The 15,133-nt window shown below is 23.9% G+C and overlaps 2 protein-coding genes across 2 annotated transcripts; one reads left to right on the plus strand and one right to left on the minus strand.

The window, feature by feature from the left end:
* Positions 1 to 4,972: 4,972 nt before the first annotated feature.
* On the plus strand, positions 4,973 to 5,329 carry GO595_005114 (Auxin Efflux Carrier family protein; the record flags this gene model as incomplete). The annotated part of the gene is made up of 1 exon (XM_067918321.1): positions 4,973 to 5,329. One exon carries the CDS (start codon positions 4,973 to 4,975, stop codon positions 5,327 to 5,329), a length of 357 nt encoding a protein of 118 aa, XP_067774664.1.
* A 6,219-nt stretch (positions 5,330 to 11,548) lies between these two features.
* GO595_005115 (uncharacterized protein) lies at positions 11,549 to 12,211 on the minus strand (the record flags this gene model as incomplete). Its single annotated transcript, XM_067918323.1, has 1 exon — positions 11,549 to 12,211. The coding sequence occupies one exon, from the start codon at positions 12,209 to 12,211 to the stop codon at positions 11,549 to 11,551; it is 663 nt and encodes a 220-aa protein (XP_067774665.1).
* Positions 12,212 to 15,133: the final 2,922 nt, after the last annotated feature.

Consider the following 15,133-nt stretch of genomic DNA (forward strand, 5'->3'; position numbering starts at 1 on the left):
TATTCACCAAAATCAACAGTTTTGATTTGTGATTCATATGATAAATTTAAAAATTCTTTTATATCCACTTTACGAAATGACCATTTATTTCTTATAGTAGTTAAAAATAATGTATATAATTCAAGTGATTTAGGAAATTCGGTTGGAATTTTACGCTTTAAGAAATGATATATTAAATATTGTAAATTTTGTGTGTTTGGTTTTTTAGATGTTTTAAAGTTATTTAACATATAATCGATTAATATATCAATTTCATCATTAGTAATTTCATCCAAAATAAATATAAATAAATTCATGAATTCTTTATATAATATTTTATATGATTCTGCACAACTTAATAAACTTTTAAATAAGTTTAAATCTTGAATAATTTTCGAGTTTTGTAACGATGTAATTAATAATGTATTAATAAATATTTCGACACCTTTAACATAAATTCGATGAATAGTAAAACGATTAAAACATTTAGTAAATACTGCAATTTGTAAATATATATTTGCATGAGATATCATTGTATATAAGAAATCCTTTATAAATGATGAGTCTTTAATAGCCATAAAAATTATATTCGTAACGAAACTTCCGAAAAATTGTATGAAATCTGATGAATAAGGTGGATGTATTGTATAATTCGATAAATATTCTGAAAGTTTATTAATAAATTTTGGATATTCAAGTTCAATTTCACCGAAAATGTTTTGTGAAAAATTAATAGGTATATATTTATAAAGATTTTGATCAACAGAAACAGTTGGTAAATGTACATTTTCTGTTTGTAAAAACTCTAAGAAATATGGATATATATTTGGGTTTAAAAGAATTTTCGGATTTAGGATTTCACTATCAGTTCTTAATTTAAATGAACTCGAATCACTATTATTCCAATAAGCAATATCAATTGTTAATAAAATTGGTATAAATAATTCTAATTTGTTCTTATCTTCGATATTTTTATTCACAAAATTATGTAATTCTTCAACATTAGAATATCTTTTAGATGTATTACAAACAATTGATAAATATTTAGAATCATTATAAGAATTTAATACTCGCATAAAACATTTGAAACCGGTTTCTTTAGGTAAAACAAATGATAAATATAATAAAGAATCAAAGTTTAATAAAGTTAAATTTCCAATGTTTTCGGATTCAAATATTAATCGTGTAAATAAATCTTGTACAGAAGATTCATTATTAAATGACAAAAACAAATTTCCAATTTTATTTTTAGTGATAGAAAATGTCCACATATTTGTCATATGAACAATTTCTGTTAATGATGAATATATTTGTGAATTTTTTATATAAGAAATTAATAAAAACAAAAATGATTCTAAAGATTCAAGTAATGGTTTATAATCAAAAAATGAGACTAAATAAAACAAAAATCGAATAATTCCAGTTTTATAAAGATATTCGAATTGTATTAAATCAGCTTTTTTAGATAAAGTATAATTTAAATTCTTAATGAAATTATATAAAATCGTTGGTTCGATAGAAGACCATAATTCTACATCATAAAAGAAGTTTTTAAATAAAGAAGATCTTTTCTTTACATTCTTTATATTAACAATACAATCAAATACACTATTTATCCATGTAACTTTTACATAAGAAATTTTTTGTTTGATTAAATATATTAAATATGAAATTGCTTTTTCTATATTTTTAACATTAACAAAGTTTATAATTTTACAGATATAAAATATAAATTTTTCATATTTCGTTGGATTTGTTTCTTCTTCAAATCGTGCAAATACTATAGATAATTGATTAAAATCTTCATAAATCGAAGTAACAAAGAAATATTTAATTAAAATTACTCCATTTGTATAATATTCAACATTTACCGAGTTTACAATTTCATTATTTTTATAATTAAAAGTTTTCATTGTTTCAGCAATATAAAATGGTAATTCAGGTAATTGATTTTTACTACCAAATGATTCAATATCTAATAAAGTTTGTTCAGGTACATTAAAACTATATAATAATTCATGATCAATTGTAATCGAGAATTTACCTTTTTCACAAGTTAAAATAATTTGTATCCATTTATTAAATTGTATTTTCTTAGATTTATCATCAACGATTATTTGATCTTTCCAAATTATGAATTGTTTTTTATTAAAATATAAAAATGTATATTCATTAACAAAAGGTTGAATAAATTTTACTTGGAATGAAAAAGAAGAATTTAATTTTTGCTTTATTATTATATAAGAAGGAATACCAACAGGCAAAAACTCATAAAAATTAAAATTATCATCAGTATCTAATTTATCCACTAATAAAGCACAATCGATATAACTTTGTGTCATTATATCTAAATATTTAGGACTTAAATATCGAGATATAGCTATAGGTAAAGGAGGGATTTTATTAAGTGGTAAATCTAATTTTAATAATATCGGAATTGAATAATTACTAATCAAATATAAATTTAATGGATCTTTCGTTTGAAAAGGTTCACATAAACATAATAAAGAAGGAATTTGTATTGGTAAAAATGGGTTTTTAGGAAAGACAAATTCTTTAATCTTTTCGCCTGATAATGAAAATAATGGCGAATCTTTAGGTAATTCTAAAACCCATTTATCGAAAAAATAATCATGAAAATGTGTATTAACTTTAACTATAAATGTTAATAAAGGCTCATAAAATTCTTCAATTTTATCAATGTTTTTCTCAATAGGACAAAAAATATCAGAAACTATTATGTCTTGAATTCGTTTAAATGAATTAAAAGAAAATGTTTCCATAAATATATTTCGAATTTCGATATCCAAAAAATTATCAAAAAAATATCGTAACATTCCGGGAGTATAATTATTACGTATTAAATCGACAAAAAAATCTTTTAATTCATTATCTAACATTATAAGTTCTATTATCCTTTTAAGGTTATTTGCTTTATGCCATTTAGTTCTTTTAGTAGAGAATAATAAACTAAAAAGATCATGAAAAGAATCAAATTTTTTTGTACATTCATAAACATTATCCAAAGGATTTTCAATTATAATTTTCTCAATGAAATATTCATCATCAAACACTAAATTAGAAACAGCATTTTTCTCTAAGAAATCATTCATCCATTTAAATATTTCGGAATAAAGTACATTTTCTTTAAATAATGGCGATATATAATCAACAATTTTATGTATCGATGATGTTATTGAATCAGGAAAAACTTTATAACAATTCATAATTAAAATCGAATATTTCTTAAAGAGTTCAATGTCTTCACATACCGAATTACAAAACCAACTTTCTAATGAAAAAAGAGAATCATTAATACAGAATTCATTCGAGAAGATATTGTTTTGATATGCAAAAAAATTAATGATTCCATTCTTAATGTCATTATTTACACTTTGATATATTTTACATAGTTCACGAATAATAATTGGATTCATCGGTATTTGAACACTATCAATTGTACATGGTAATAAATATCCATAAATGTCTAAGATTTCTTTGGCCGTAAAATTCATTAAAATTTTGTTGATTTTATCAAAGATTTTCTCATCAAGTAAAAGATTAATGATTCCATTTTCATTCCGAAAAATATTTGGAATTAATTGAAAGGTAAAACTTAATATAAAATATATTGACTTAGGATCTAAACTTGATATACAAATATAATTCAAAATTCGATATATTTCGCCTGCTGATTGTTTTGTCGTAAAATATGTTAAAAATAATTCTGATTTAATATGCGGAATAAGATTGAAAAAAATATTGATTTGACCAGTCTCTGTAAATTTCATAATTAAACTCTCTAAACAATGATTATCTACAAATGATTTACAAAATGAATTATTTGAAAATAAAACATCTGTAAGTGGAAGTAATTTTTGACAAAACTCCGGTACCCCTACAACGTAGCTACAAATTGAATTATAAAAATACACATAATCATCGGCATTTGGAATATCACCAACAATTTGAAACATTGAAGGAATTATACTAACTACTTCATCAATGCAATTGGTTAGAAGTTGGTAGCTTAATGATATTTCTGTTAATAAGTCCTTGATCATTTGGATTTTATTTTTTGATGAAATCTTTTTAACATTTTTTAATGATTCAAATGATTGAATAGCTTCAATAATATAAGTTGGCTTATCTTTTTCTTCAAGAGCTGTAAATTTTTTTAGATCAAACTGGAATTCTTTCTTTTTTCCAGACATTATAAGCTGGTTACAACTTTAATAACCTCCGAAACGCGGATTTTTTCTTTGGTTTATTTCACGGTTAAAATTGGAATTGAGTGGAATTTTTTTGTTATATCTTCTAAACGGCTTCTTGGCTGAGCTCAGCCAATGGAATGGTTGATTACTCAAATGTGATTTCTGTAGGTGGGGCTGTTATAACACTCATTTTTATTGGTTTTATAGTCAGCAAATTTAGAATTGTAAAAACTTCAACACTTGATCTAATCAACAAATTTGCTTTTAAACCTTGCTTTGTACCTTTAATAGCCCAAAACCTTGTATATCAAAATCTATCAGAAATTGATTTTAAACCATTCGGGGTTGGTACTTTAGCAATTATTAGTACTTACGTTTTTCTATTGTTTTTATTTTTCTTTAAAAACGACAACAGACTTGCTTACTTCTTATCCACTACTCTCTCTGCCACTTATGTAAATTATGTTGTAATTGGAATTACAATTTTTGAGAGTATTTGGGGTAATGAAGATAAACAAATTTTAGTTGTCATTACACTATGTAATGACCTTATAGCTGCCCCATTATACTTAATTTTAGCTGGAATAAATTCATATATCGTCGAAAACCGAGAGAACGTTAAAAAGGGTGAACCAAAAAAGAAATTTTCCTTTAAAATATTTTTAGATATTTTAATTGGCATTATCAAAAATCCAATTATCATTGCCTATATACTCGGATTTATTTGGGCAGGTGCTTCAATTCCTCCAATTTATTTCATTGATCGATTAATTACAATTATGGGTCAATGTGTTTTAGCACTTTCATGTTTCTGTGTTGGTTCATTTCTTGCTGTTAACTCATTGTTAAGTTGTCCACCAATTCAATTTATTATTTGCGCTGTTTCAAGGCATATTATAATGCCAATATTTGCTGGATTATTTTCCGCTGCATTTGGTTTATCAGCAAAGGCTTCAAGACAAGCAATAATCATAACAACATTGCCAACAGGTATGGCGACATATTTGATGTCGTCAAATTCAAATGTTGGAACAGGAGTCTCTTCAACAATGATCTTTTGGACAAATATCTTCTTTGTTCCAATTATCATCTTATGGTTTACAGTACTTGACGCTTTAGGAATTTTTGTTGAGTAAACTTATAGTAGTCTTTTTACTTGTTTTTGAAAATGCTTTTCAATGCTTTGATTCATCAATTAGCAAATTAAGTCATCAGTAATAAATTAATGAAAAAACTTAAATTTTATCACTAATATTTGCTATTGAAGAAAATATTTATTATTGCTAATTACTTCTTAAGGAAAGTTTTGTGTTCTCATTATTAGAACAGAACGATCAATAACCGCAATTTTACAATAATTCCACCAATTAACTGTGAAATAGAATAATCGAATGGAAGAAGTTCTTGCGGAAATAACAAGAATTTCGACAGGAAAGTGTTTAATCCAGCCAGAAGTTGCTATACTTCGTGCTTTATCATTTCTAAATACAAGACTACAAATTGATGACGCATTTGATTTTGAATTGATATTAACTTCGTTGTTAAATATATTAAAAATAAACAATGGAGATATTTCTTTTCAATGTGCACTTTCATTTAGTTTTACTGTTGTAGATATATGTAAGCAAATTCCTCAAAAAGTACCACGACTATATAATAACTTGATTCAAAATATCACTCCAATTTCATTGGTTTTGCTTGCAGAGCTTACTTATTCATTTGGATTAACATTAATTAATGATGTTAAACAATTAATCATTAATTACCAAACCATTCCAGAACCACGTTATCATGTTCTTTACTTCCTTCGAAGGTCTTTTCAAGGATGTAAAGAACAATTATCAGAACTTGCACCAATAATTTTTAATAATATTAAATCTGTCATTAATTATATTCCCGAAACGTATCGAATTCTTTCACTACAGCTTGTACGTTCACTTGTTAAATCCAATCATACTTTAATTTCTGATTCTGTTAATTTTTCCATAAAAATAATTTGTTCATCTAAGCCTGAATTTATCAAGAACGAAGGCTTAAAGCTCATTGGCCTTTGTGCTCGACTTTCTCCACTTAAAGAATCCTTTGATATTTTAACTCGTATTATCCCGATATCACATGAAATAATTCCAATTTATATTGGAAAACTTTCAACTAAAACTTTAATTAAAGAGCAGTCAAACATTTTTCGCTATTTATTACGTACTTCGCCTCTTGACATCAATTTGATAATTCCATTTTTCACATCTAAACGAAAAGAATATTTTTTCAGTAAAATATTATCGAATCAGCAAACGACAATAGCGCAAATTAATGCGTTAAAAGAGTTAAATATTGATGAATATATTACATCGAATATGTCATTAATGTTATATAACAATTCTAATTCCGAAATCGACAAAGAATTTTCACTTAGATATTTACAAAGTGTTAATAAAGAAATACAAAAAATTTTAGCAAAATCGATCTTATCTAAAATTAATACTATAAATGACTTAAATTATTCCAATTATAATTTAATTAAATGTTTAATTGACTTTATAAATGAAAATGAATTTAATTCCAATCATTTAACAAAATATTCATTTGATAATCCATTATATTATCTATTTAATAAAAATATTGAAGAAAAATCTATTGAATATGCAATAAAACAAATAAATTCAAATGAAATATTTTTGGAATCATTAATAACATATTTTATTAATCCAAACTTAGTTATTCATATAAAACAAATTATTTTATATGTTTCGAAACATTTTAAGTCATTAAAAGCGAATACGATTTTCGAGTTTTTGAAACTTTTACTTAAAACGCAAATTGAAACTGATTTAGTTATCAATGATTTCATTCATTATGTAATGTCTAACACACCAAATAACAAATTTTATAATAAATTAATAAATAATCCGATTATTACAACAGAAGAATTATTATATTTTCACAATCGCAAAGAAATTATTCCTAAAAATATTCAATTAACAGAAGAAATTATATTAAACTTTGGATATCTTTATGATAAATTAACAATTAAATTACAAAAATCGATTTTAATGCATTTGTTACAAAACTTAACTAAAGAAAACATTTGTTTATTAATATCAATCATTAAAATACCAAAATATAAATCGTTATTAAACGTTGATCAATTAATTATTAATTTAAATGGTAATGATTATTTACGATTAGAATTAATTTCCGAATTAATATCATTAAATCACATAACGAATTTTAATAAAATATTTTCATTAATTCAAAGTAATAAATCTACAAAACATATTATATTATTAGCAGCAATAATATCAAACATTGAAATATCGAATAAATATTTGTTATTGATAATAAATTTATTAAATGAAATTATTATTTCTACAAATACAAATTCATTACCATTTGCATTACATTCATTAAATATTTTGTTGTCGAAATATTGCGTCGAAATTATTACATTAAATGTCGGAATGGAATTATTAACAACTTTATTAATATTATTAAACTCAAATAATATATTAAAACCTTTAAATTTATATTTAACAGCAAATGTATTTAATAATATATTACCAATAATTTCATATAATTTATTTGATAAAGAAATACATTCGAAAGTTTTATCAATTTTATATATAATTAAATCAATTCCATTTGAATTATCCAAAAAAGTTTATTTTAATACATTAAAACAAATTATAATTTATTCGCCAAAATATTTAAATGAAATAAAATTTAATTTCCCAAAGAATTCGACAATTAATATAAAACTTTCTGCAATTGAAACATTAACAGAAATTAACAAATTTATAAATTTCGATGATAACATTCATTTGTTACCAAAACTTTTTATATTATTACAAAGAACTAATAATAAAATTATATTAAAATGTATAAAAAATATTTCATTTTCACCTAAAAACAATGAAAAAGTTTTGGAAATTTTAATATCAATTTTAATAAATAATTCATTACCAAAATATATAAACATCGAACCATTAAACATTGTTAAAAAATCGGCTTTAAGTTTAATTCCTTTATTAATTAAAGATTTCGATGATGAAATATATCAAAAGTTATTCCAATGTATATATAAATCATATGAACAATTTGAGAAAATTTCATTTAATGTATTGACGAAAATGATAAAAAATTATAAAAAAATGAAAAATAAAATAATTTTTGATGAAAATGAATTAAATCAAATTATCAAATTCGCTTTTAATATTAATTTGAAAATTTCTTCAAATTTCTTAATCGAAATTGCAAATGAAAATAATATAAATGAATTAATTAATTTGTTATTAAATGTTCAGAACAAAGATTCGAATTTCTATAAAATTTCGATATTTTATTGTAAAGTTTTATCGAAACATAACATGAAAAACAAAGAAATTACAAAAATTTCGAATTTATTAAAAGAATTAATTGTCGATTTAATGAATGATATCAACAAATTACGGAATTTTACTTCCGAATTTTATGATCATATTTATAGTTCTTTCGTTTATATCGAAAGTTTATTAAACGAAGAAATTGTTCCGATGAATTCTTTGTACAAATTTTTGGAAAATGAAATTAATAATTCTAAAGAAATTTGGAGAATTCGTTCTGCTATTTTTGGGCTAATTGAAATAATGAAATATTTTCCAGATAAAAATAATGAAAATGATATTATTAATTCATTAAATTTATTAATTGACTTAAATAATGAAATTAAAATTACAATTAAAAAACAAATTTTGAAGTTTTGCATTCAATTAACAAATTTGAATTTGTCAAAGAAAGTTTTCAATAGTTTATTGTTTGTTTGCATTAACGTTTCTTTTGATTACAATTTGTTGGCAAAAATAATTCAATCACTGGACTCAGAATTTTTGTGTACAGTTTCTGAGGATTTGATAAAAGCAATTCAAAATTCTGAAGAACCATTGAAAAAGGCGGCTTTGTTTAGAATTCTAATGGAAAAAATACCAAAAATATCAAATGAAATCTCAAAATCTGGAAATTGTTTTGACGTATTTCATGTATGTATTAAATATGGCGGTTATTGTGATGAAAATTCATTTGTTAATTTTGTGAATAATAATTTTGAATTAGGGAAAATATTAATTTTTGATGTCTTTGAAACAAATTGTAAAAATTTGTTTCATTGTGCTTTAAATATTGCGTTAAATGAGTTCATTAATTCCAATATGGAAACAATTCCTTTAATTGTTAAAGGAATTGAAGTTATTGGAAAAGAAAATTTTGCTGTAAATTTAATTATGGAAAAATTGATTGAGAAAATGAAATCTGGAAATAATATAAATGAAATCGTTTTCGTGATTCGGAAATTAATTGAAATAAATCAAAAATATTTAAATGAAATTTGGAATAATATGAATGAAGAAAAGAAAAAATTTGTAATTAATTGTTTACAAAACAATATTACTAAATAAAATGTTTTTTTGTTTTAATAAATATTTATTTATCCCTTTTTTATTTGTTTATGACAAGGCTCGAATTGTTTTGTTTTTTCTTGAACAAGAAGGATTTTAGCAATTTCGGTCTAACCTTTTGTATCTTGTTATTTCACTTCTTTCTTCATTCGATAAGTATGGAAAAAAAATCAAAATAAATATCATCCTCATAAAAATAAATATTTAAATATATTAAATGACAAATGATTAAGTTAAAAGAATATAGAGATGTGCCAAATATTTAATTTAATAGAAGAACCAGTACTGGTTGATAAATATTTTTTTTATTCAATCCAAAAATGATTTGCTGGATTAACTGAAGTATTTTCCATTCATGTGAATAAATATTCATTTACTTTTTTGTAAAATTTAGACATTGAATTTTGTCATTAATCCAGAAAAAGTTGTTTTTGAATATAAAGAACGTTTACATTCTTATTCTCAATATATTATATGAGTTAATATAAAATACTTAAAAAGTTGTTCCTCATGTTGGACAATACTTAAAACGGCTAGAAATATATTACTTTATCTTCGCTTTATTCCACCATTTCTTATATTTTCTGTTACAATGTTTCTCATGTATTTAGGCGTTACACATGAACTTGCTGGTCTTTTTCTTGAACATTACTATATTCTTGTTGTAATTGTTTGGGCCATTTTATCAGTATTTTTTGTTTTATGGGTTGTAGCATTTTTGCAATTAATGTTTGGTAATCCTGGTGAAATTAAATATGAAGAATATTATCACAAAAATACTGATTGCCGCTTCAACTGTCCAAAATGCGGTCATTTAAAACCTCTCAGAACGCACCATTGTTCAACATGTAATGCATGCTTTGCACGAATGGATCATCATTGTGGAGCACTTGGTCGATGTGTTGCATTACGAAACCATAAAATTTTTCTTTTATTCCTATTATATTCCATTGGGATGCTCCTTATATATGTAATATTATCTGTCTTATTTGCTCTTGTTGGTTCTTTTGATGGATTTCCATATTATGTTATGGTTGATCTTTTCTTTGGGAGTACATTAGCATTAATACTAAGTTTTCTTCTTTTTGGGCAAATAAGAACAATACTCTCGGGAAGAACCGTCCTCGAAAATGAGCTTGGAATTGTATATGAAAATCCAAGAAGTCGCTACGAACGATTTTGCGAAGTTTTCGGGCCGATGTCAATTAATTGGATTTTGCCGTATCCGCCATCGTTTGAAGAAATCGACGGATTTATGTGGGAAAAAGAAAGGGAGAAAAATAACGCCCCTAACAATAAGGTATATTAATAAAATAGAGACTTTTTGTTGTTAAAAAGAAAATTGATTAAACGCGAAAAAGATATATACATAAATTAAAAGTAATTATAAAAGTTAATGTTTTTCAATCAATATTCGATTGTTAATATATCAGAAATTTTATTAACTTTTATAAATACCTTTATGTAACATTTTTGAGTGGTTTTATCCCTTTATTTTATAAATTATGTTTCTGATCATATAAACCAAATTTTTATACACATATTTTTATAATCTGTTCTTGTCTTTTTTATTCCGTATTCATCTTTATGATCTTTTTCTTAACATAATAAAGCCAAGCAAAAAACGATTTTTTTTATATAAAAATTGTATTTGTAAATTATAAGTTTTAATAAATCAAGAGATATAATAAATCATATAATTAATTTTTTAAGAAAGAAATTGGTTTCCATCAATATCTAAGATATCTTTATTAAGCATTTTACATCTTTTTATTAAGAAATAAGAATTGTATTCATCAAAATTAATTGTACAATTCTAAAATGTATTTAATCTTTCAAAATATGAGAAAAAAAAAAAAAAAAAAAAAATCTATTTGACTAATTATTTCAAAAAATTTAAAAACAAAGATGAATGATATATTATTTATTTTATTTCACTGGCATGAATTGCTTCTTATAAAACCCAACGCAATCGCAATGTATAGTCATTGGAAAAGCAACATCCAAATATGACTTCACCATCTTTGAGAACGGTGTTCCGTATTTTAAGTGATGGATTGGATACGCTAATGTTTTCCCAGCAATGTTGGAAAGATGAACAATAGTCAGATTTCGAATCCAATTAACAGCTGAGTTGGTTGAATAGGGAACTGTCTTTTGGAGGGTCTCCATTGTGGCTGAAAATCCAATGGAAGCGCCAAGACGATCTGTATACGTTTTGGAAATTCCTTTCAATAATTCGTTAAAATTTTGTTTCTTGCCTTCTTGAAGGGAAATTATGGGGTAGTTGATGACAGCATAAATGCCAGCAGCACCAGCACCTCCGATAGTGAAATATAAAATTTTATCAATTATCTTATCACTCGTCGAAAAACTTTTATATTTGGGTGATATTTCTGAAAGAAAATGTGTAGAAAGAGGAAATGATGACAGTGTGGTTCCAGTCTTCATTGCAGACAAAAAAGAATGCTTAAAATCAATTGGTGTATCTGTGGGACCAAGTCCTCGAAGAATTGAATCTGAGAGGATGCCTCCAATTGTAGCTCCTACATAGTTGTTAAGGATGGATCTAAAGAATTTTTGGCTGCTCATTTGAAGAATCTATGAAAATAACTGTAAATAAACGGGTTTGATTTCAATGCTGGCCAACCTTACGATACGCTGAAATGTATTCAAAAGGTTTAACTCAAACAATTATTTCAATAAAGTGTGGTCAAAAAATCTCGATGGAAATTTCTCAAAACTTCTGCCATAGGAATATAACTATATACCTGAGCATCTATTTTTGGGATTTCCTCAGTACCTTTTGGAAAAAAAGTGATATTACGAAAAATGGAGATCTCGAGAGATGGTAAGAGTTTTTATAATAATATTACTATTTTTTTAAAGGACATATATATGTGACAAAAAGTTAATTTGAATTTATTTTGATATATCCTATTTATAATGAGATAAACATAAATTTACATCCAACATTAGCTTTCTTGTTTGAACAAAAAGTTTTCTCAGTGTAAACAATTCAAAAAGATAAGTGTCAAAAAGTGAGCAGGTGGCTTGAAATGAATAACAACTTTTTGTGATTACGATTATAACGACTCCGATAGGTATTTTCATTTTATTTTCTATCATTATACCAATTAATTGGTCTACAAACACCATACATCAAATCACATCGACCAAATCACAAATTATAACAAATTTTCTGTTATGACCTGTTTTCACTATCAACCTGAGTGTTATTTTTACTTGTGCTCTTTGTATCAATTCTAGGTGACTATTGACATATGCTAACCAGGATTCCATTAATTGTAAACAGTATTTATTCGGTTATGTGGAAATGAATAGATTATCAGATTATCATTTTAATGAAGAAATCTTTCGGAAATTATTGAGTTGGAACTACTCTTTTTATGAAAAAATAAGGAGTGTTCAAAAACATAGATATATCGAAAAGTGTCGGTTCCAATGTCTATCGTATGAAATTTTATTTGTACTGACAATTGTATTTTCTCACAAATATTTCGGACAGAGTTTTGAACCATTTTTTTATTGATGGAACTTTCAAAATCATTAGAATCAATCATCTTTAATCTCAACGAAAAAAATTTCGAAACATCAGTTCAGGCAACAATTAGTTTATTTGTAGATAGGCTACCATATACATTTAACTATCTTGTTTCTAGACTTATCTATTCAGCTTTTGTATCTCAATCAAATAATGAAAATATATATTTTAAATATTTATTAGCTTTAAAAGAAAAAGAAGATGGTAAAGATAAAAACAAAAGTGAAACTGAATCCAATCTTGTTCAAATCTTTTATGAATATTTACTGAGAACAGAAAAACAAGAATCATATTTCCTTCTTGAAAAGATGATCGAAGAAGAAATAATTAAACCATCTTCAGTAAAGAACATAAACACATTTTATTTTTCTCAATATAAAACAAAAGAAGAAATAAATGAATTAAAGAACAAATATCCAAGACCACAATTCCTTGAAGAATTTGTTTCAGTACTTGATGAATTATCAAAAGATGATTGGAAATTTCATATGCAATATGTAAAAGAAGGAGTTAATCCATTAGAAATTGCGAAAGTACTTCGAAATGATGATTTAGAAAAGCTTCAAGAAATATCATCAAATAATGAATTTGACTTTAATCAAATAATTAAGCCATCACTTTATGAAAGATGCTCATTTATTAATACTGAAAATGTTACATTAATTGATTATTGTGCATTTTTTGGTTCGATTAAATGTTTTAAATATTTATTATTAAATAATTCGAATATCAAAAATACATCTAAATATGCAATTGCAGGTGGAAACTTAGAAATTATTCATTTATATGAACAAAACAATTCATCGTTTAAAGAAGCACATGAAACAGCAATAGAATTTCATCGAAATGAAATTTTTCATTATCTTTATGAAAATAAAATTGGAAAATTTTCATCTTCAAACTCTTCTTTTACAAAATCGAATTCTGATATCGAAAATCAAGATAATTGTGATTTAAGTGAAGAAAATTTAATATATCTTGGGAAAAAATGTATAGAATTTAATAATTATGAAATCTTCATGTTTTTAGAAAAAGAAGGAATGAAAATAAATAATAAAATTATAGAAGAAATAGCATCAAAAGGAAATACATTCATGATAGAAAGTGATATAGAAAGTCATCAAATTCCTAAAACAATTTTACCATATTCAGTTAAATCAGGAAATATAGAAATAGTAAAATTACTTTTAGATAGAGGAATTGATGTTAATGCAAAAACTATTCATTTGGATAATTTAATGTATATTTTAATAATTTGAAATATGTTTTAATAATTTAGAATATGTTTTAATAATTTGGAATATGTTTTAATAATTTGGAATATGTTTTAATAATTTGGAATATGTTTTAATAATTTGGAATATGTTTTAATAATTTTATATATGTTTTAATAATTTGGAATATGTTTTAATTATTTGCAACAGCACTTCATATAGCAGTTAGAAATAATAATATAGAAATAATAAAATTACTTCTAGATAAAGAAGGAATTGATGTTAATGCAAAATATATTCATTTGAATAATTTAGAATATGTTTTAATAATTTAAAATATGTTTTAATAATTTTATATATGTTTTAATAATTTGAAACAGCACTTCATATAGCAGTTAGAAATAATAATATAGAAATAATAAAATTACTTTTAGATAAAGAAGGAATTGATGTTAATGCAAAATATATTCATTTGAATAATTTAGAATATGTTTTAATAATTTAAAATATGTTTTAATAATTTGAAATATGTTTTAATAATTTTATATATGTTTTAATAATTTTATATATGTTTTAATAATTTGAAATATGTTTTAATAATTTGAAACAGCACTTCATATAGCAGTTAGAAATAATAATATAGAAATAGTAAAATTACTTTTAGATAAAGAAGGAATTGATGTTAATGCAAAATATATTCATTTTAATAATTTAGAATATGTTTTAATAATTTGA

This window comes from Histomonas meleagridis, assembly GCF_020186115.1.
Source record: "Histomonas meleagridis strain 2922-C6/04-10x chromosome Unknown contig_32, whole genome shotgun sequence".
Classification (NCBI taxonomy): Eukaryota; Parabasalia; order Tritrichomonadida; family Dientamoebidae; genus Histomonas; species Histomonas meleagridis.